The sequence below is a fragment of the Bactrocera oleae genome, chromosome 5 (genome assembly GCF_042242935.1).
Source record: "Bactrocera oleae isolate idBacOlea1 chromosome 5, idBacOlea1, whole genome shotgun sequence".
NCBI classification, from domain to species: domain Eukaryota; kingdom Metazoa; phylum Arthropoda; class Insecta; order Diptera; family Tephritidae; genus Bactrocera; species Bactrocera oleae.
The window spans coordinates 15,392,965-15,413,401 of record NC_091539.1 but is presented as its reverse complement, the minus strand read 5'-3'; the positions used below and the strand labels follow the sequence as shown (position 1 = coordinate 15,413,401).

The window sequence follows — 20,437 nt, the reverse complement described above, 5'->3', positions numbered from 1 at the left end:
AAATTGTTCAGATCGAATCAGTACAGCATATAAGTAGCTGCCATTCAAATTGGCCAATCAAAATCAATATAAAAATCTTTTTATACTATTTTATGCTATAAAATATGCACCTGTAATGGGTATTATAGCTTCGGGGCAGCCGAAATAATCATTTACTCTTGTTGTTATGTATTTTGAATGGTTAAAGTATGACTGTGATACTGTATAATCAACATTAAGTTTTTATATTATATTATGTATACCAGAACCACTTATTTATTTATCAGACACAGTGGATACAAGTATATATATACATATCTGAAATAGATATTAAAATATTTGCTTACATACAGACATACATACATACATACCAGTTTGTATATTCACCATCTGCATTCGATTGTTGGGCATTGAGTAGACGTTTTGAGCACGACGATTTAGTTGTACATCTATATCTATGAATGTATGTGTGTATGTATGTAGGCTTATACAAATAAATAGCTTAGCCGCTTGGAATATGTAGTGCATTGCCGCAACGTCACGCCAAGCGGATTAATTAATTATCGATGTGGTTTTGTATTTTCCTTGCCAGCCTATACACACCACATACAAACACTCATCCGCCCATTGAGAGATAATATTTGTTGGCATTTGAGTGGCATGAAATTTTAATGTGGCATATTGTCGGATGTTTTTGTGCAACAGTCGGCCGCACTGTGGCTGATGAGCGACGAGATTACTTAGTTGTTGCCACTTCAGCATTATGCCGCCGCTCGTGCTGATTCCTTTGCTGATTTATGGCATTAAAGCAATTAGTTTGTAAAATTTACAGTTTATTCGATTTATTAAATTTGTAATATGAACACACCGAAGAAGTCACTAATTAGTTAATTACAATTAATAATGTTCGTCGCATACTTTCATGGAAATATTTATGTAATCAATTCGCAATGTTGGCAAAACCTTTTTCAAGCGGACTCAAAATTGCTCAATTTCAAAATATCAACCGATGGTAATTTAAATTTTCATGAATGAATTAAATTTCCATACAGCAAGTGTGGGTTTTTTTAGATAAATAAACTAACCTCAAAGTTGTAATTTTTAGCCATTCCAAAACATGTTTAAAGAGTTTAGAGTGAATAAAGTTACCTTCCCAAAAGAAAGAAGACTGTGAATCCATTTCCGGCATTTCGCAAAATTCATACATATGTTACGTTGTGAAAATGGGAAATTGTATTAAAACCATGCCTAATTTTATATGACAATTTTAGATTCCATATGATTCTTTCACTTTACAATATATAATATACATACAGTGAGTCACAGCTTATTTGATAAATATATTTTTCCATCACGAGCCGCCAGATTGTCGCATCGCATAACTGTATTTTATTTTGCATTGCATTTTGGCGTCGGTTATGATTAGTTTCAAATGATTTTTAGTGTGTTATAATAAACCATAGAGACATCAAGTGCGTTTATATAAAAACGTGTCGTCGTACAACAATTGAGCAGGTAGAACTGGTCATAAACCATTTTCAAAACTGTAAATCGGTTCGAAAAATTGGTGAAATTGTGAACCTTAGTGCCTCCACTGTACAGCACATCATTGAGCGATATCTACATGAAAACAAAATTTTTAGTGCTTCCGATGAGCGCTATATTGTTCGAAAAATCAACGTAAACTCTAAACTATCGGTTCCAAAATTGGTTGTAGATCTTCAGCAAGAATTAGGAAAAACATGCAGCTCTGAAACTATCCGCCGCGTACTCCGCGAACATAATTTTAATGGCCGAGTTGCTCGTAAGAAACCGTTTATTAGTAACAAAAAAAAATATGTAGATTAAAGTTCGCTCAGGAACATGTTTGTAAGACCCATGATTTTGGAACACGGTTATATTTTCAGCCGAGTCAAAATTCCATGTTTTTGGGTCCGATGGCATGTCTTACGTTTGGCGAAAAAAGAATAGAGAGTTAAATAAGCAGATCCTGAGAGATATAGTGAAACATGGCGGTGGAAGTGTAATGCTTTGGGGTTGTATGTCTGCAGCCAATGTAGAAAATTTCTAGTTTATTGAAGGTACAATGGACAAAAATATGTACCTTAATATCTTCAGAAATAATTTGCTGCAAAGTGCCGAGAATCTTGGTATAAAAGAAAAATTCCGCTTTTATCAAGACCCAAAATACAAAGCAGCAGTCGTTCAATCCTGGCTCATATAGAACTGTCCCCATTTGATGACACTCCGGCACAGTCACCTGATATGAATGTTATTGAGAACTTGTGGGCTTTATTAGACAAAAACATTCGAAGCCACAAAATTTCGAACAAATAGGAATTTAAAAAGGCGCTACTAGAGGAATGGTTGAAAATTACCCCAGAAACCACACAAAAGTTGGTCCAACCAATGCCAACCAGGAACCAGGATCTTGCTAAGGCGTAAGGCTTTCACACAAAATATTATAATTTAAGATTAAAACATCACATATATGAAATTATTTACTCTATAATATAGCGTCTAAATTTTTTCAATATTCCTTTCAGCTTAGAAAATATTGGGATTCGAAATTTATATCGGCTGCTGTATCAAATAAGCTGTGACCCACTGTATGTACGTATATCGAGCACCAATCAAGACATTGGAATAAATCTTTGCCTAAATAATGTGTTCAATGTTCAACCAAAAATGGTCGAAAACGGACCATACATTTTTAAGCCCTCAGATACTAAATATATGGACATCAGTGGTTTTGTCTGACTTCGTACTAAAAATATCGGTCAATCTTTGCGATATCTCAATAAAATTCAGAAATGGATAAAATCAGGTCAACAGTTCCACTAGCCCCTATATACCTAATAAAAAAATATTCCTACTGCCGGTACAAATTGCCGCATTTATTGGTCGATATGTAAGAAATCCAAATTAAATCCTCAACCTCTAATATAATGGCATTCGCGACTGCAATTACTTTTCTCTCATATACCCAATATTTTAAATTTTGTCCATTTGGTTGAGTTTTTATCTCATATATCTTAATAGAAGATATCTCAATTAAATTAAACAAGAGGTATTAGGTCATTCGGTAATACAGATTATGAATATCGGCATATGTATATACTCCCCTCGGCACTAGTGTGATGACATACATGTGCCGGCGTAGCGTAGAGCTCCATCAGCTTCCTTTAAAATGGCACTATCTACTCTTTTATTAAAATTAAGTTATCGCCGGAGCACTACAAATACTTGTCATAGGCATCTCTACCATAATTTTTAGCACTGAATATATTAATCTCTGTTCATACGATTGATTTAAGATTCCAAATAACAGGTGGGCTTTTCAATAGCCTTTTTCTGACAAATCACGCATGAGTCGTGCTAAGCTGTCATGTTATTTTTGTTCAGTATTGTTTGGCATTACATCGTGGAAAGACTTACATACGCCTGAACAACGTTTATAAATTATTCAACTTTATGACGTACATATGGAACCACTTTGCGCATTTTATGTCCAGATTTTAAATTGAAAGCGTACAAAATACGGCTTGTGCAAGAACTGAAGCCGTTCGACCTTCCCAAGCTACATCGCTTCGCCTTTGGGCTCTTGAAAAGTTCCAAGAAGATCCGACGTTTTCAAGCCAAATTTTGTTCAACGATGAGGCCCATTTCCTACTCAACGGGTATGTACACAAACCAAATTGCCGCATTTGGGATAAAGAGCAACCTGAAGAGAATCAAGGGCTGCCATTTCATCCAGAAAAAACAACGCTTTGGTGTGGTTTGTGGGCTGGTGGAATCATCGGTAAATATTTCTTCAAATATGATACCGGTGAGAACTTAACCGTCAATGGCGACCGTTATCGCGCCACGATAACCGACTATTTGATACCTGAAATTGAAGCTTCTGATCTCGGCGACATTTGGTTTCAACAAGTCGGCGCCACTTCCCACACATCGCATCAATCAATGGATTTATTGAGAGAACACTTTGGTGAGCAGATAATGTCACGTGTTGGGCAGGTCGATTGGACACTAAGATCGTGTGATATCATACCGTTAGACTACTTAATGGTGCCTATGTTTACTTGTTCTTACACTAAAATCCCATTATCACAAAAATGAAAATTGGAATATACATTTTTGTTTTTGCATTTTGAACTTAAGAATATAAAGAAGAAATACATGCAGAAAATTTTAACTGAATTACCTATTTACATTGTGTTTTTACTTTACTTTAAAAAATGTGTCGGGTGAACGCAGACTTTATTGGCTATGTGTACATACAATTATCGAAGAGAAATTTTGCGAAACTTTTACTATATAGTTATACTTGTATACAAGAATATTCACAGTGATAACGAATTTTGTGATTCTGTAATTTTTAACGATGAGTCCAAATTTAATTTATTTGGATCCAATGATCGTCGATTTGTATTACGGAAGGATGGCTAAGCGACATAAGACAACACACAAGAACAATTAATAAGACTGTCAGCATGGAGGACGCTGTATTTTGTGGTACAATGGAAGCAAAACGGGTGCAGTGGTAGCAAATGACGTTGATAACCTTGTTTTCATCGATGGAATTATGTAAATAATGGACTACTGGCAATATAAAAATAATTTGATAGAAAAGTTCTGCAGAGTTGCATCAAATTTTTGTCGGGGCATATGGTGATCATGTTCAATCAGAAGCAACTTGCAAAAGATGGTTTCAACGCTTCAGAGATAATGATTCTGAAGTGAGAAATAAATAACCCATGTTAAATGTTGCACAAAAAATAGTTTCAAACCGTTTAAAAACTATGGGAATGATCGAAAAGTGTGGAAAATGGATGCCATATGAAATGAATGAAAAGCAAATGGAAAACCTAAAATAAATTTGTGAAATTTTGCTTCAAAGACACGAGAGAAAATCAGTTTTGCATCGAATTGTCACTGGCGATAAAAATGGATTTATTTTAAGAATCCTAAACGGAGACTGCAAAAATAGATCGATTCGGTAAGAAGGCAATGCTGTGTGTTTGCTGGGATCAGATGAGTGTGAAACACCATGAGCTTCTAAAACCTGGTGAACAATGACCTGGACAATAAATGACCAATTTGAACCATGCATTGATCGAAAAATAAACAGAGTGGCCAGAAAACACGGCAAAGTAATTTTGTTGCACATCAATGCACTTGCAGATAAAACAAAATCGGTTCAGGATACAATCAAAGTACTTGGCTAGGAGCTGCTACCCTACCCGCCGTATTCACCAGACTTGGGACACGCATTGGCTGAGTAGCACTTCGATTCCTACGGTCGAATTGGGTGTCTGATTGGTTTTCTTCAAAAGACGAACATTATATTGGCATTAGTATTACACTTGGTATTTTTTTTAACTTAATGCGATTTTTTAGCAAAATTAGTAAATGCAGTCGATTTAGATCTGTCCTACCGCTTTAAACCTATTATAAATATTTTCTTTGGTTGACTTTATTGCAGCCGTGGCGGTCATATGCCAGAAATCATATTTAAAATGTAATGTCACGAGATCGGATAAATAAAATTCATGTCAATCGAATAATCCATCGTTGTTTTATTGCAATGGTAAGTTCTATACCTCTAAAAAACAACACCCTATACCTTACCTAAGATAACATATTGATTATACAATCCTAAATTTAATATCGAGTACGAAAACGTATTAATAATCATAACATAAGCTAATATCGTCCAAAAAATAAGGAAAAACGGTTTTAAATGTTACTAATAACGATTACTGAATTAAACATGCCTTTAATATAACAAAAAGAGAGAGTATATAGGCAATGTTCAGTTGACACTAAAATATAATATATGTATGTATCTTTCTTATGTGCTTGAAGGTTGTTGTTGTGCTCTCTTTGAAGTTTCGGCTAATTCTCAGTTTTTTTGATGGATTACACAAATACTTATATTATGTGTAGTTATTCCAATTTATGGTTTTGATAATTTCAAAAGAGATTTCCAATCGAGCAATCTGTCAACTGGTCATTCAGATACACAGTTGTACCAATGGCTTAGTTCGAATTACCACTGCTTGGGTCCCGTTGTTTTATTATTATGCTATTATCCCTATACTTTCACATAAACTTTCTTTCCTTATCGTCGATTCTATTTGTCTCTCTGTTTTGCCAGCAAGGCATTTAAATAATCGTTCTTTTCTATCTACCCCGGATACACATACTCGTACACACTCTTTTCATGAGATACTTGAAGGCAAGCGAAATTAGCCGATTAGTTAACTAATAGTTTTGCTACCTACGTTACCATAAAACTTACCCTTAGAGTCATGGAGATCTGTTTTGTGTTAGGAAAATCCAGGTATATTGTAATATAACGTAAGTATGCTATTATATTTTTGCTGTATCTAGCTAATTATCTCTTATTGTTGTTATTTGAACTGTAAAAGAGTTGGATTTTAACTACTGAAGATTTTATGGCACACTATAGAGATATATAGCTATTTTTGAGAGACTACCAAGGCATCAACAATAACTACCTTTGTAGTAGATCTGTAGTTTTTTACCCGACTGGATTATTGAAGACAGGATAGTATAGCCCTAACCATTTTTCGCGATCTATAAAGGAATCGACTGGTGTCGATATTATGAAGTGTTAGACCGAAAAGACGAATTGATTTAGAATTTAGATTGAGATGTCTAGCTGAAACTTTTGGATACATTTTTGGTCTAGGTGATAGTACAGAAGCCAATTGTTAAATTTCGAAATGAATAAAATAACTAGAATATTATAAATTCTCTCTGTACAGGTTTAATTGTCAAAATTAAATCTATATTTTTATTGAGACTGAAATTAAGTCTAAGTCGTTATGGTTTTACTAGTATATTTGGAAGGGTTCATGGCCATCATTGTTATTTTATTTTGAATGATTGTGAGTGAGACTCGTCTAACTATAATGCTCATCTTTGGATAAATCGTCTGAATCATGATTGTATTAGACCTTAATCAGGAGTTGGTTAAAACTGTTAGATTAGACGGCTGATCTCTAGACTGTTAAATACAGTCCTTCAATTGTTATCTGGCTACAACTCCTGTACTTGTATATTAAATATAGGCAAGGTATCTTGCACCTATCACAAATCAACTACAATAAGGAGTCTCTAGAGTACGGTCACTACAACTGTAGTATTTTGGAAAAAATACAACGGCCGTAAAAATTTATTTCTTTCAGGAAAGTAATACGGTTGATATATTTGAACTTTTTTACGATTTTCGAATATTTTTAGTAGAACCCGCAAATATACTTGTAGTTTAGCGCCTGCTTTGAGATACTTTAATTATTGCTGCTGTCAATAAGAAATATGAAGGTTTTTACCAATGAAATTATCTTTTTACCTTCAAAGACTTATATTAGAAGAGGCGAAATTAAGAGAGCGATTTTTTATCTAGACTAGGCATTATCAGCCGATGTGTCAAATACCATCAGTGGTAAAACAAAATACTCCACTAACCTTTTTATGAGCGCATGAATTATTTTTATACTCTCGCAACCTGTTGCTACAGAGTATAATAGTTTTCTTCACCTAACGGTTGTTTGTATCACCTAAAACTAATCGAGTTAGATATAGGGATATATATATATATAAATGATCAGGATGAAGAGACGATTTGAAATCCGGGTGAATGTCTGTCCGTCCGTCCGTCCGTGCAAGCTCTAACTTGAGTAAAAATTGGTTTGTATTGCAGATGGGCGTAATCGGACCACTGCCACGCCCACAAAACGCCATTATTCAAAAACAAATAAATTGCCATAACTAAGCTCCACAACAAGATACAAGACTCTTATTTGGTATACAGGATCACAATAGGGAGGGGCATCTGCAGTAAAAAATTTTTTAAAGTGGGCGTGGTCCCGCCCCTAATAGGTTTAATGTGCATATCTCCTAAACCGCTAAAGCTATAACAAAATTCACTGGAAGCAAATGTTTTTAGAACCTCTACCTACAGTGTAAAAATAGTTGAAGTCGCGATAAATCAAGCACTAAGCCCGCCAGAGACATTAAATTTTATCTCTGGGATGGTATGAGATGACTATATAGGAACCGCGTTCAAATTAGACAGTGGGCGTGGCACCGCCCACTTTTAGGTGAAAACCCATATCTTGAGATCTGCTTAACCGGTGCATAACGTTCTTTTCATATTTCTATATCATAGTGCGAAAATGGGCGAAATCGGACTACAACCACGCCTATTTCCCATATAACACCATTTTCAATTCCATTTGATTCTGTCACTTTCCACTATGCATATCAAGCAAAAATGATTGTATCGGGGTAAAACTTTGCGTGAATAATGCGTTTGAAGTATGCCACCTTGTGACTAAATCGAGTTAAAACTATTCAAGCCCCTAGGTAATGAATATGTGGACCCCAGTGCCTATTGCTAAATTTTTACCGAAAATGTCGGTCAACATAGAACAAGGCGGCAAGATCCACAAAGAAATCTAAAACGAGTATACCATTTGACTTTGCGAGAGTATAAAATATACGGTAACATCCGAACTTAGCCCTTTCTTACTTGTTACTACTACGTTCGGTTGGATATCTCCATGTCTCACATAAATTGATCGATATTTTTCTCGTAAAATTATAGACTTTTTTATCTCAACTTAATACTTCAACGTTTTTCTACCCAAGCGTAATTCGCTGATACAGCTGTAGTTTTTGGCACGTTAATAGCCGCTATTTTCACCAAAAAATAAGAAATAGGTTATAAGCAGCGATTACTTGAAAGGGTTATATGAACGGTAAGAATTGGTGGTTGCTTGGTTGAAGCTTCATTGTGTTATTATTCGAACATTTATTTGCAAGAGGAGTGACAAGCCAAAGTTACTTCAGTGAATCAAAACAAGATCGACCAAGTGTTTGAGATCTGAACATAGACAAATAACCTTATGTTGGAACCCGTTACTACAGACCGGCACAGAGACAACGAACCCCGTGGACGACCAAAATAGAGATAACTGACATTCTAAGCATATCAAAGGAACGCAACACCAATATTATCAATGAAAATTCGTAGGACTTTTAGGAAGTTATTGCCTTTTAAAGCAAATACTTCTTTTACTATTGAAATTCTTCCGAATAGTTGGGAGATCCCTATAAGCAATTACTGTATAATCCCCGATTGCATCTTCTATATTGAATAAAGAATCAAAAGTTAGTAAAAAAACTTTTGTGTTTTCTTTGAAATATGCAGAAATTAGCAGCTTATTTTTATGAGTACTACTTAGAACATATTAAACGCAGATTCCTTTTTCAAGGCCAAATAATCTTGATCAATTAATTTATAGTAAATTCGTAATATAAAAAACTTATAATAAACTTAATAAAAATTATTGTACATATTTGAACACGTTTCGTTTAACATTTTAAAGGCACTTTTGGAAAGCGATTTTTGAAGGTCTCACATTTCGGTGTCGTAAAAGAGAAAGAACCATTCAATGCTCTTGCTGACTCGCCGAGAGAGTTAGCTCTGTAAGCTTTAAGCACATAAGTGGTATCAAATTTTAGTCTATTAAATTCCACTGCGTCTTGCTGTGAAACAAAAGAACAACGTAAATTTCTTTTAGCTCAGCGTAAATTTCAAATGTGTGAAATGCTCACCTTCACCCTTATGGCGCTGTATTCGCGCTGCTCGCAGTTTCTTTCTTTTGGACATAATTCGTAAACCCTAAATTTATACATAAATTTCTTAAATTTATATTTGCAATTGATTTTCAATCTTCACTCACTTCTCTTTATGCGGTAGAAATCCCGTTATTTGTACAATCATGCCAAACTTGCGACTAAACCGATAATTTACTTCATACCCTTGAGCTGTTGATGCTGCTAATGCAGTAGTTGGCTTGGGCACTCTTTCATGCGGTCGTGATAGGTGATTTCCAAAGCTGGTGTCAATAGTTTGTTCTTGTTCATGGCCGTGATGCGAACACTTGAGTGGTTTGTAGGGCTCCGCCGGTTGGGTGGTGTTATACAGTATCGAGCACTTGTCTGACTTTAAACGACGACTGCCATTGATGGATATGGATTGGACTTGAATGTAGTAGCTGGACTCTGGCAAAAGTTCCTTTATTTCGAAATAGTGCGTCTATTGGTGAGAAGAAGTAAAGAACAAAAATATTTTTCATATTTTTACAAAAATTACAGTCGTGAGCACTTTAAAAACTGTAGTTCTCAGTTTTCCGCCTAATGAACTCTCCATATTACTGGGCTGGAACCATGGTTTATTTCTCTTACCCACTTACTGTTTACTGGAACTTAGCGAGCTTTGAGCAATCGCCAGTACTTTACTTCTTAAGACATTTTTACGCATAATCGGAAATCTATCACAAAACATAGTATATCCTAACCTAAGCATGCACTCAGCAATTACACCAACATTGAGAAGGTTGGGCAATACTCGTCTGATGAAAAAACGAGGTTCGATGTGCAAAATACAGAAACTTATGGGACTTTTATTATATTACACTAATAGTATGTACGGTAATGCACTTACATCTTTGACGTATGTTTCATTCGTTATAACTGATTCATCGTTATTTCTCACATAGAGCGACCATATGACTTTATACTTTTCAATTGGCGAATTCGACTTCGATGGGCACCAAGCAATTTTCACTTTAAAGTGGTGACCATTAAAAAGGGCGGAAACCACTTGCACATCAGCAGGAGACTTGGGAGGCTTGGGATCTAAGAATATGTAATACATACATATACCATATATTATTATGTTTAAGGGGATGCATAGAAGTAAAACCTGGTACTCACTGTGTGTTAAGCGAAATACTTTGGAGGGTTTAGAATAGCCACGGAAACCATATGCATTAATTGCCGCTACACGCGCTTGGTACCAGTAACCAGGTTTAAGATTAAAGGAGATATCAATTCTATAATGGTGAGAAAAAATTAAGTAGTCAGAGTATAACTTTACGGTAGAGTTGTTTGGTTGGGTCAACAAACCTTTTACTGCGTGCATCCGAAATTTCGGCAATTTTCTCCACCAGCTGACATTGCCACGGGCTAAGCTTTCGCTCAGCGTACGACATACCGAAGTGATACCGCACTTCCACATGACAGTAGTAGGTAGAATTGGCCGAAGACTCAATTCTGATTTCCACCTTGTTTCCGCGCCCCATTTTGGAATTTATGATTTTCGGTATTGGTGGCAACAACGCATCCTCCCGCACGTCGAACGCTTCGACACAGACTGGTCCGCAACCAATGTCGCAACACTTCTGCACAAAAGGACAATCCGAGTCGTACACGCAGTTGTCGAGGCACGTAAGCTGCAGTAACGGCGAGCGTTCGGGTAGTGTAAAATTTCGCTTGCTCGGACAGAAACCACGTCGTGGTTCACGATAAATAGACGCTTGGCACTGTTGAAAACAGATTAGCGGATCTTCCATGGTAGTTCTCACACTATCGACCGCACACTTGGCATTACATTGCAGCTCCACAATTTTATCCTTCACATCAATAGCTGAGCAGTGTTGGATAGCTGCTGCGTTATGGTGCGAGACGTGGGCGAGCTGTTTGCCCATTATGTGCTGCACATATTGTAACAAAAAGAGTGTGGTGCAAATAGACGTGTACACAGGGTTAACTGTGAGTGAATTATCCATTTTTGCAGTAGAAAGCGGCTACAGATAAAAGGGATGAATGTAAAGTGTTACACGAGTTGAAATTTATTACATAACATATAAAAGGTCGCGTCTATATAAAATACTTTTTAAAATTAGTTTCCCAAAAAATATTGTGAAGTAGGGGACCTTTCCGGTACAATTAAAAGCTCATACTTAGAGAGATTTTTTATTAAAGATATGTCTAAGAGCCTATTTTTCAGAGTACCAAACGAAAACATATTCGTTTTGTTATCCCAACCTAATATATATATTTTATAGGGTATTCGACGTTTCTGACAAACTTCTTGGCAAACTTAATATATCAGGGTATAAATATTATATTATTATAATATTTAGTAGATATCAAAAAGAAATGTTGATAAATATTTTTATCAATCACTTTCAAAATTAAACCTCAAGTACAATTAAATGAGTTCTTATACCGTCAATAACGTTTACGCCTATATATTTATACAATATCTTCACTGTATGGAATACTTTATAATATTATATAATATAATAGTATATGTATATAGATATGTAGATTATAATATATTGATATATAATATAATGTTTAAATAAAAATAATAAATAGTTTTGAAAACAGTATAGTTAAAAATAACTGAAGATAAATACTCGAATATATCCTGAAACACTAGTAACACTTGATTATCGAGTTCCGTAAGCGAAGTAAATTGCAGTATTATGTGCGATTGTTAGGAGATGCACCCGCGACACGCAACACGCAACGTAAGAGAAGCAAAACTAAAGACTAAATGCGGATCAAGTGCTGTGCTGCCTCGTTGCTCTGTTGATCTCTGATCGAATGTACAAGATTGACGATCGAATTGAAATTTCGCGAGTGCAGGCGTTGCGCTTTCCATTGCAATTCATGTCGTCTCGCAGAGAGTGTGGGAAGAGGTCAGCGAGTATCTCTAGCGCGTTAAAGAAATTGGCGCGAGCATTTAGCTCAGATATGTATACGCAATATAAAACACGAACCTTACTACATACATATATACATACACTAGTTGCATTGTGGAAACCACAGCTGCTCATTGATTCTCATATTTATACATATTTTATGCGATTAAATTCGTTTAATTCATGCACTTTCATTATCACTTTTATGTAGATTTGTATGAATGTCTGAATGTGTAGGCATGTGTTTGTATGTTATAAGCATGTATGTACTACAAGTATATACATAAATATGTAGCATACGAGATATTTCTGATAAGAAAGCCGCGCACTGCTTGCGACATCAAGACGGACATGCATTTATGTATATACAAATATATTATACATACATATGTACATATTTATCACATCTAAGTTCATCTATATATACAAACATGTATATATATGCACATATTAATATATATACATATATGGTATATATACATATATAGTTTTTTTCTAGTTTACGCGAAGTTCTCCAAATTGCAACAGTCTTTAATAAAGTAATACCCCTTAAAGTTGAACAATGGCTAAGCAAAACACTTGCCGTCGAATAAAACTCAAATGTGGGTTAGAATTACTCCAGAAACCATAAATTTGGTAGTAAGTTGATATATCAGGCCAAAGGCGCAATCTCGTTAATTTGAGTAGAAATTGGGATAAAGCGGATTAGTTCATGTCGACAACTTTTGTCACTATGTTTCATTTCATATCCTAAATATCAGTAAATATGTGAGCTATATTAAATAAAGTAATTATATGCTTGTATTTTTCTAATCATAAGTGGATTTCATAAACTGAACTTGGTTTAGTATTTCCTCATGTCCTCATTTTCTTAGACATAACGGTTTTTGTTGTCAAAAATTTATGAAATCTATCCAGCCCTACCTCTAGCGACCATATTAGAAATATACCGATCTATGTTCGACTTTCTATCATCTCCATGAAATTCGACGGGTCTGTTACCTTTAGCCTAAATTAATGCCTAGTGGTTTCAAGGAGGAATATTAAGTTCGGTGCGATAGCATAAACTAATACGATATCACGCTAGTTCACAATTTCAACTATTTTCTTATGAATAATTCGTATGTCATATATTGTATAGTAAAGATTTGCAGGCATGTCGAAATATTTCCCAAATTGCAAAATAAATAGTATTCGGTTTATGGATCTTAGGTATATTTACGTTACTTGAAGTTCGCTCTTCTTTGCTTCTTATATATAATTATAGTGTTGCAAGGAAAATATTTTGACTTTTGTCACGTACAGTTTAGAAAAACAACGTCAGTACGTGCGTTTCTATGATTTCAAATGTTGCAAGTTATATTTTTAATAACATTTCGATACATACATATAAATGCAATATACATATGTATACACATATAGATAGATATACTCCTTATGTACTGCATGGGCTAAAAAGCCTTGAACTGACCATGAGATCGCACCACAAGCCAAAGATCTCTGCCCTTGTCTTGGAATACTAATCCTATTTTAGACCAGTGCAGAGGCCTTTGAAAATTGTAAAAAGTGAAAGATATTCAAAGTAGATTACAAACGAATGACAAAATAACAAAAATTAAAGGAAAAATAATTTACGGTCAATCTGAGGTCAGGAAGAGAGGAGGTGCGTGTTAAAGGTAAAGGTATTTAAGGGGTAAAAACGATTTAACTCGATTTCCGGCTACAGTTTCCAAAACTACGAGTCCAATAGAAAAAAGTTAAGTGGCAAAGTTATTGGTAATGAAAAGATCTATAACTTTTGTATTAACACCTTTTTCACATAACTTCAAAATTTATGTAAAAAATTTAAATATCCAAGTTTTGGGGATTTTTATTTTTTTCTTGTATAAGTAAAAAAATTCTTTCTAAAAATTTAATGTAAACTTACGTTCTTATGCCCAAATACACTGTTTTATATTATTTAAAATGAAAATATTTATATAATTTCTTTGCTATTTAGAATAAGGCCATGTCTTCATTCAGAAAACCTTATATCATTGTTAGTCCAAAAACGTTAAAGTCCGCATAGTATCAGAACTTATTTGGTGTATTCAATTAAACTTAACCGAGATCTATAAAATTTAGCGTTTATTTACAAGAATTTCATTTTGATTGGTAAGTTTATATGGCAGCTACATATGTGTCATAGTGGTTTAATCTGAAAAATTTTCTCAAATGTTGTAGCGTTATCTTGGGCAATAATTCATACCAAATTTCGTTAATATATATCGTGTCAAATAAAAAAGTTTTCCATACAAGAACTTTATTCTCAACGTTCAGTTGTATTGCAGCTACATGCTACAGTGGACCGATTTTGGCCGTTCTGACAAATGAGCAGCTTCTTAATGAGGAAAGGACAGGTGCAAAACTTAAGATCGATAAATTAAAAACGACTCAGCTCGTCACGGTGATCATTTATATACATATATTATATATTTTATAGGCTCTCCGACGTTTCGTTTTGGGTGTTACAAATATTATGACAAACTTAATACTATACCCTTCTCGGGGTATAACAAATATCATATCAAAGTATAGTTTTTTTGTCGAAGATATAATATTCACATATTAAGTCGTTTATCTACCCATAAATATATATACATATAAAGTACGTCTTCTCATTCCACTTTCACTCATGCCACATTCTATTTGCAACATCAACTTTCGCAATAAATTATGAAAATCCAAAGAAGACAAAAATGTCAAATTGATAAAATTTAGGAGAGAAAGGAAATTGTATTACCGAAAGACGTCAACCGGCGAGAATCCCCCAACGAAGCCTACATATATCCCCACAAGCCCACACTGCTATAGACCATTAGCAACAACTTTACCAACTCTTGAAGACGCAACAAATGATGTTTGGAGCGATACGGAGACGGAAGACGGTTGTACGTGTTTGTAGGTGGCAGAGGCAAGAGCTGCAAATTAAAAATGGCCACTTTGATAGCGATGCCAAATTTTGCGATTTAGGTCACAAATGCTCACACCCTGCCATAACTGTGCCTGGATGCTTGTGTGGGTTGTGATTGCGGCAATGCAAAGCCATTGCGAAGTTGTGTTACGTTGTGCTCGTGAGCTACATTAATACACTTGTGTTCGTGTGTGTATGTAGGCCACAGGCTCGACCACTATTACATTAGCTAGTCAATAAATTGGCATCGATAAACGCTTCCATAGCCAATGAGTGTGTCAAAATGGGCGCCCTCATAGCGGATTTGTTGCGAGAATTTATTGAACGAGCACACTTTACATTGGATTTATTGGCTTGCAAAGTTCATAAAACTCATAGCCACCTACATATATGCATACATATACAAATGTATTTAGATATGTGTTATAGGTTTGTGGGCGAAATTAATTTAAATCGCGACCTCAACACAAGATAGCGCCATCCATTGAACGCTATGTTTGCTTAACTCCGTCCTCACAGCTTGACGTGTGCTGACACTTCGGCGACATGTTGTGACCCCGTAGTAGCTGTAACTAAATTAAATATCTAATGCATCTAATTAAGTGTCCAGCTGTGCCTGCAAATTAATTGAGGATTAATTGATATGTCACAAAATCTATGACTATGGCACACTACTACAACAACAACTGAAATTGCACTTAGTACTACAACAGAAAAGTGAGTAAAAACCTTACAAGAAACTGCTGCCCTACAAGAAACTGCTGTTGGTTTCACAAATGCTCTGACATTTGTTAGGACAGTCGTGACGTTCAATTTACTTGTCAATTGGCTGTCCCTTTTATTGTTAAAAAGAGACACCTACGACCTATAATGCTTACTATAGCTTTACATATGTAAGTAAGAACGAAATACTTAGCTGAACTCTTTGGTACTGCCACCACAAATGATCAAATTAATAGTCAAATTACTGTCAATGTTTTTTCCAAAAGCAAATTTTGTATACGTCAAAAAAAAACAGCAGACATTTCCATAGGAGTTTGGAGAAGTTGTGAAGTATTAAAAATCGCAAATTTTTGTGATAAACCAATTGTTGTCATGGATTATGATTTAAGGCAATAATGTAATCTACGAAGAAATTGTATAGATCCGATGACTATAGCATACAGCTGCAATATTAACTGAACGATCGAAATAAAGTGCTTCCATGGAAAACTTTTTTATTTGACGAGGTATCTTCAAGAAATTAGATCGGTATCAAGTTTTTGTTAGAAACCTTTGTATTTGTGAAGGGTATTATAGCTTCGGTGCAACCCAAGTTAACGTTTTTTTTTGTTCTAAAATATACACGAATTAGATTATACAAACAAATAGCCATCAACTTGGCTTACAAGTCACTGTTGCCAGACATAACTTTGAAGTCGTAGAAAATTTCGTTTATACGGAACCAGCATTAACACTAACAAGATTGACAAGGCAATTGAAAAGTTTAGTCCACTCTCGAAGAACAAAAAATAAAAACATACAATGGGAACATCTGATGAGTGGGCGTTAGAAGTGTTCGAACAAAAGCTTTTGCAGAAGATATATGGTCCTTTTGCATTGGCAACGGCATATACCGCCGACAATGGATCGAGGAGCTGTACGAGATAGAAATTCAGTGAATTAAGAGACAGCGGCTACAGTGGCTGGGTCATGTTGACCGGATGTATGAGAACACTACAGCTTTAAAAGAACTCGATGAAGTACCCGCCCGTGGAAGCATTAGAACAGGAAGACCTCCACAATTAGCGCCAAATAGCGAAAATAAGAAACGACTGGAATGTATTAAAACGAGCAGCATACAAACATATTTATACAATTCCAATACAAATGTTTAAAAATAGATGCAAACCTACACAAAGACGTTAGCTTATGGTATAACAGTTTTGGCACACTACTCTTAAGAAAATAATATATGTATGTAGAAACCTTTTTAGCTGTGACTCTCAAATTACCGGTAAAACGATTGTCACTATTCTTGTAGGGAGCTTAGCGGACTGGCGACGATAAAACACATAGTGAATCCAACAAGAACTAACAGCAAGTTTCGGGGAGAGGAAATTACCAACAACGTATTTGAGCCATATGCCTCGCATACACAAACACAGGAGCTGGCCTCCAACTATGGACTATAACGTGGCATTTTCTTTTGGCAGACCTCAGCCTTCAGCGTAATGACATTTAAAGTGTCGACAGCAGTGTTATTGTTTCGCACCATCCTCTACGGTCGGCCCGCGCCAGGGCTCATTCGTGTCGCTGCTGTCGGACGTTCTTTCATCATTCGCCGTTGGAGCTCATTTATTATGTTTTGTTAATAAAGTTTCTTATGTGCCGCACTCTCTGTCATTCGCCACCTCAACGTTGACAATTTACGATGCTTTTGCAAGAGCAAACCGCTTTGGAGCGCTTAATTTGCTCGCCTTCTTGTGCTTCTCCTTTGTCTCTTGTGTACTTTGGTAATACGTGTGTGCATGTACCATATCTTTTCATATTTTTGCGCATGTCTTGTTTCAACGTCGTTGTTGTACTGCACTTGGGAATTTCCTGAGAATTACTGTGCTTTCTCAATTTCAATTTAATGAGCTGCAAAGACATGAAAAAGTCACCCAACTTGTCATGTATGCCACAAAGTCCATTCCATCAAGGCAATTAAAAAGAAAATTCACAATTTATATATACAATCACATTTACTTAAGAAATAGCGCAGAACATTGTGCTGTAGAAGGCTTCAATGGAAGGACTCAAAGTATTATATAAATACCGCTTGTTCTCATCGTAAGTCATATTGATTGGAATATCATATAGAATTTTGTTTTCCAATAGAAGCACTAGAGGAAGAGAAATGTTTCAAGGACTGAAGACTGTTTTTTTTTTCAGGTTGGACTGTAGGTACCCTCATTGACTCGACCATTTGGTCAATAGTCGATTATTTCAACGAATTTAATAATACTGTTTTAGCCAAAATTCAAAATTTATGTCGTTTATTTGTTGATGCAAAAAAACACGCTGATACTTAAAAAACAGTTGGTTAAACATTAGAGTGGGTAAAAAAACGAAAACTTCTTTCACTTGATACTCAAAAAATTGTTTCTTAGATACCTCTAAGAAAGGTTCTCCAAGTATTAGCTCTTAATTGTAACGGGAAGGTCATCCGCTTTACAGTTTTGTATTTTTTTCTTAATAGCAGATAGAAAACTCATACTACATATATCGCTTCCAACTACTTGAAAAAATATTTCGTTTCGTAGATTTTGTAGGAAATTGGAATTTTTCGTAAACCTAACCTTTCAAAAGAGCTGACTTCAAAAACTACTGCAACGTATCTATAATATATAAATATTATATTATATATATTTGCGAACGTATAAAGACAAAAAATTTTAAAATTAAACCAAAATAGTTTAATAATAGATAATTTTTTCCGTTTCATAAAAAATACAAGCACAACATCATTAAAATATAAGTTAACACCACATACGCTGGAATTGACACACAAAGCTTTATTGTCAAAAACTAAAGCTTCAGGTGAGACTTGCACTGTAAGCAGTATCCCACGGGTAATTGCCAAATGACACCACACGTGCATCTGTGCAAATGCTGAGTCAACAACACCTTTGAGGACAGCAGTAACGTGACTTAGGTTTAATTTTAAGTTTAAGAAATTTTTGTAATTAGTCTAAGTTTTACTTTCATCAAATAAAGACGGCTTCGGCTTAAAAAATATTTTTTTTTACATAAACGTAACGTAAAATGTATTAACTGGCGCCCAACGTGCCAATCGCGTTCGTGAATCCAAAATAAAACCCTCAAGAAGAGCGTAAAAGGTCCTGAAGAAGCACCACAAGGATTACGATACGGATTTGGACACCGCAACAAGAAAAGGGATAGCTTCGGTGGAAGAAGACCCGCACCCACGAAGAGTGCGTGATAAAGAACTCTAGTAGCGACCAGCAAACGGGACAATTCAATATGCGCCGTGGGATTATTACGTAAGCATAGAGTTAAGATATCATAAAAAACATATTCAGTTACACAATTAAGTGAAAGAAAAAAGAAAATATCGTGAAAATAAAGATTATAGAAGTTTCTTGAAAAACCAAATAGTAATAGAGATTAAAAAGTAAAAGTGGGAAAAAAAGAAGAAGTGAAATACTCAAATTAAAATTAATAAAAACGGAAAATATCAAATTTAAAACGAAACAAAAAAAAATATGTATATATATATACAGAGAAACATTTCAAAAGAAGATATATACATAAAATAAAAATATATATTTGTAGAGAAGTAAAGTTAAATATACCAATTAAAATTAACGAAAGGGAGTAATATTCAATTTGGGAAACAATTTTTTTATAATTAATCACTAAAGGCTTGTACAGCCAATAATTAAATAAAAGCAAGGCCGCGATTCACCACCTTTAGGGGGGACCCTCCGGCTTTATAATAAAAAACAACTCTGCGATTCACCTAAACGGGACCCTCCAGAGATTGACAATCAAAATTATAAAATAAAACAAAGGCTTGTACAGCCAATAAAATACTAAATTCTAAAAGTCGCGATTCACCACCTTTAAGGGGGACCCTCCGGCTTTATAATAAAGAACAACTCTGCGATTCACCTAAACGGGACCCTCCAGAGATTGCTAAAATAAACATAATAATATATATCCATTATAATCAACATTATTTTTCATAAACTTTTTAATTTAATTTTTAATTTAATTCCTCAAAATGAGTAATCCCGAATCTATAATTAGACCTCCAGTCCTAAATACCAATATACCACCACCCTCCAATCCTCAAGTTACCCCAGAACTATCCAACATCATACGAAATATCGTAACTCAAGTTATTTTGACAGACGCCCCA

General features: G+C 35.1%; 1 protein-coding gene across 1 annotated transcript; it reads right to left on the bottom strand.

The window, feature by feature from the left end:
* Positions 1-9,187: 9,187 nt before the first annotated feature.
* Kal1 (Kallmann syndrome 1) lies at positions 9,188-12,469 on the bottom strand. The gene is made up of 7 exons (XM_014240702.3): positions 12,288-12,469; positions 10,990-11,669; positions 10,798-10,916; positions 10,526-10,719; positions 9,762-10,117; positions 9,634-9,700; positions 9,188-9,564 (listed from the first exon to the last, which is right to left on the bottom strand). Exons 2-7 carry the CDS (start codon positions 11,649-11,651, stop codon positions 9,391-9,393), a joined length of 1,572 nt encoding a protein of 523 aa, XP_014096177.2. The 5' UTR covers positions 11,652-11,669; positions 12,288-12,469; the 3' UTR covers positions 9,188-9,390.
* Positions 12,470-20,437: the final 7,968 nt, after the last annotated feature.

What these genes read in the sequence shown, in the direction of transcription:
- Kal1 (XM_014240702.3), bottom strand. Translation starts at nt 11,651, where the DNA reads ATGGATAATTCACTCACAGTTAACCCTGTGTACACGTCTATTTGCACC. An exon ending in AGTATTTCGCTTAACACACA is followed by an intron (nt 10,720 to 10,797) that starts GTGAGTACCAGG and finishes ACATATTCTTAG; the next exon opens with ATCCCAAGCCTCCCAAGTCT. An exon ending in ATGAAACATACGTCAAAGAT is followed by an intron (nt 10,118 to 10,525) that starts GTAAGTGCATTA and finishes TCTCACCAATAG; the next exon opens with ACGCACTATTTCGAAATAAA.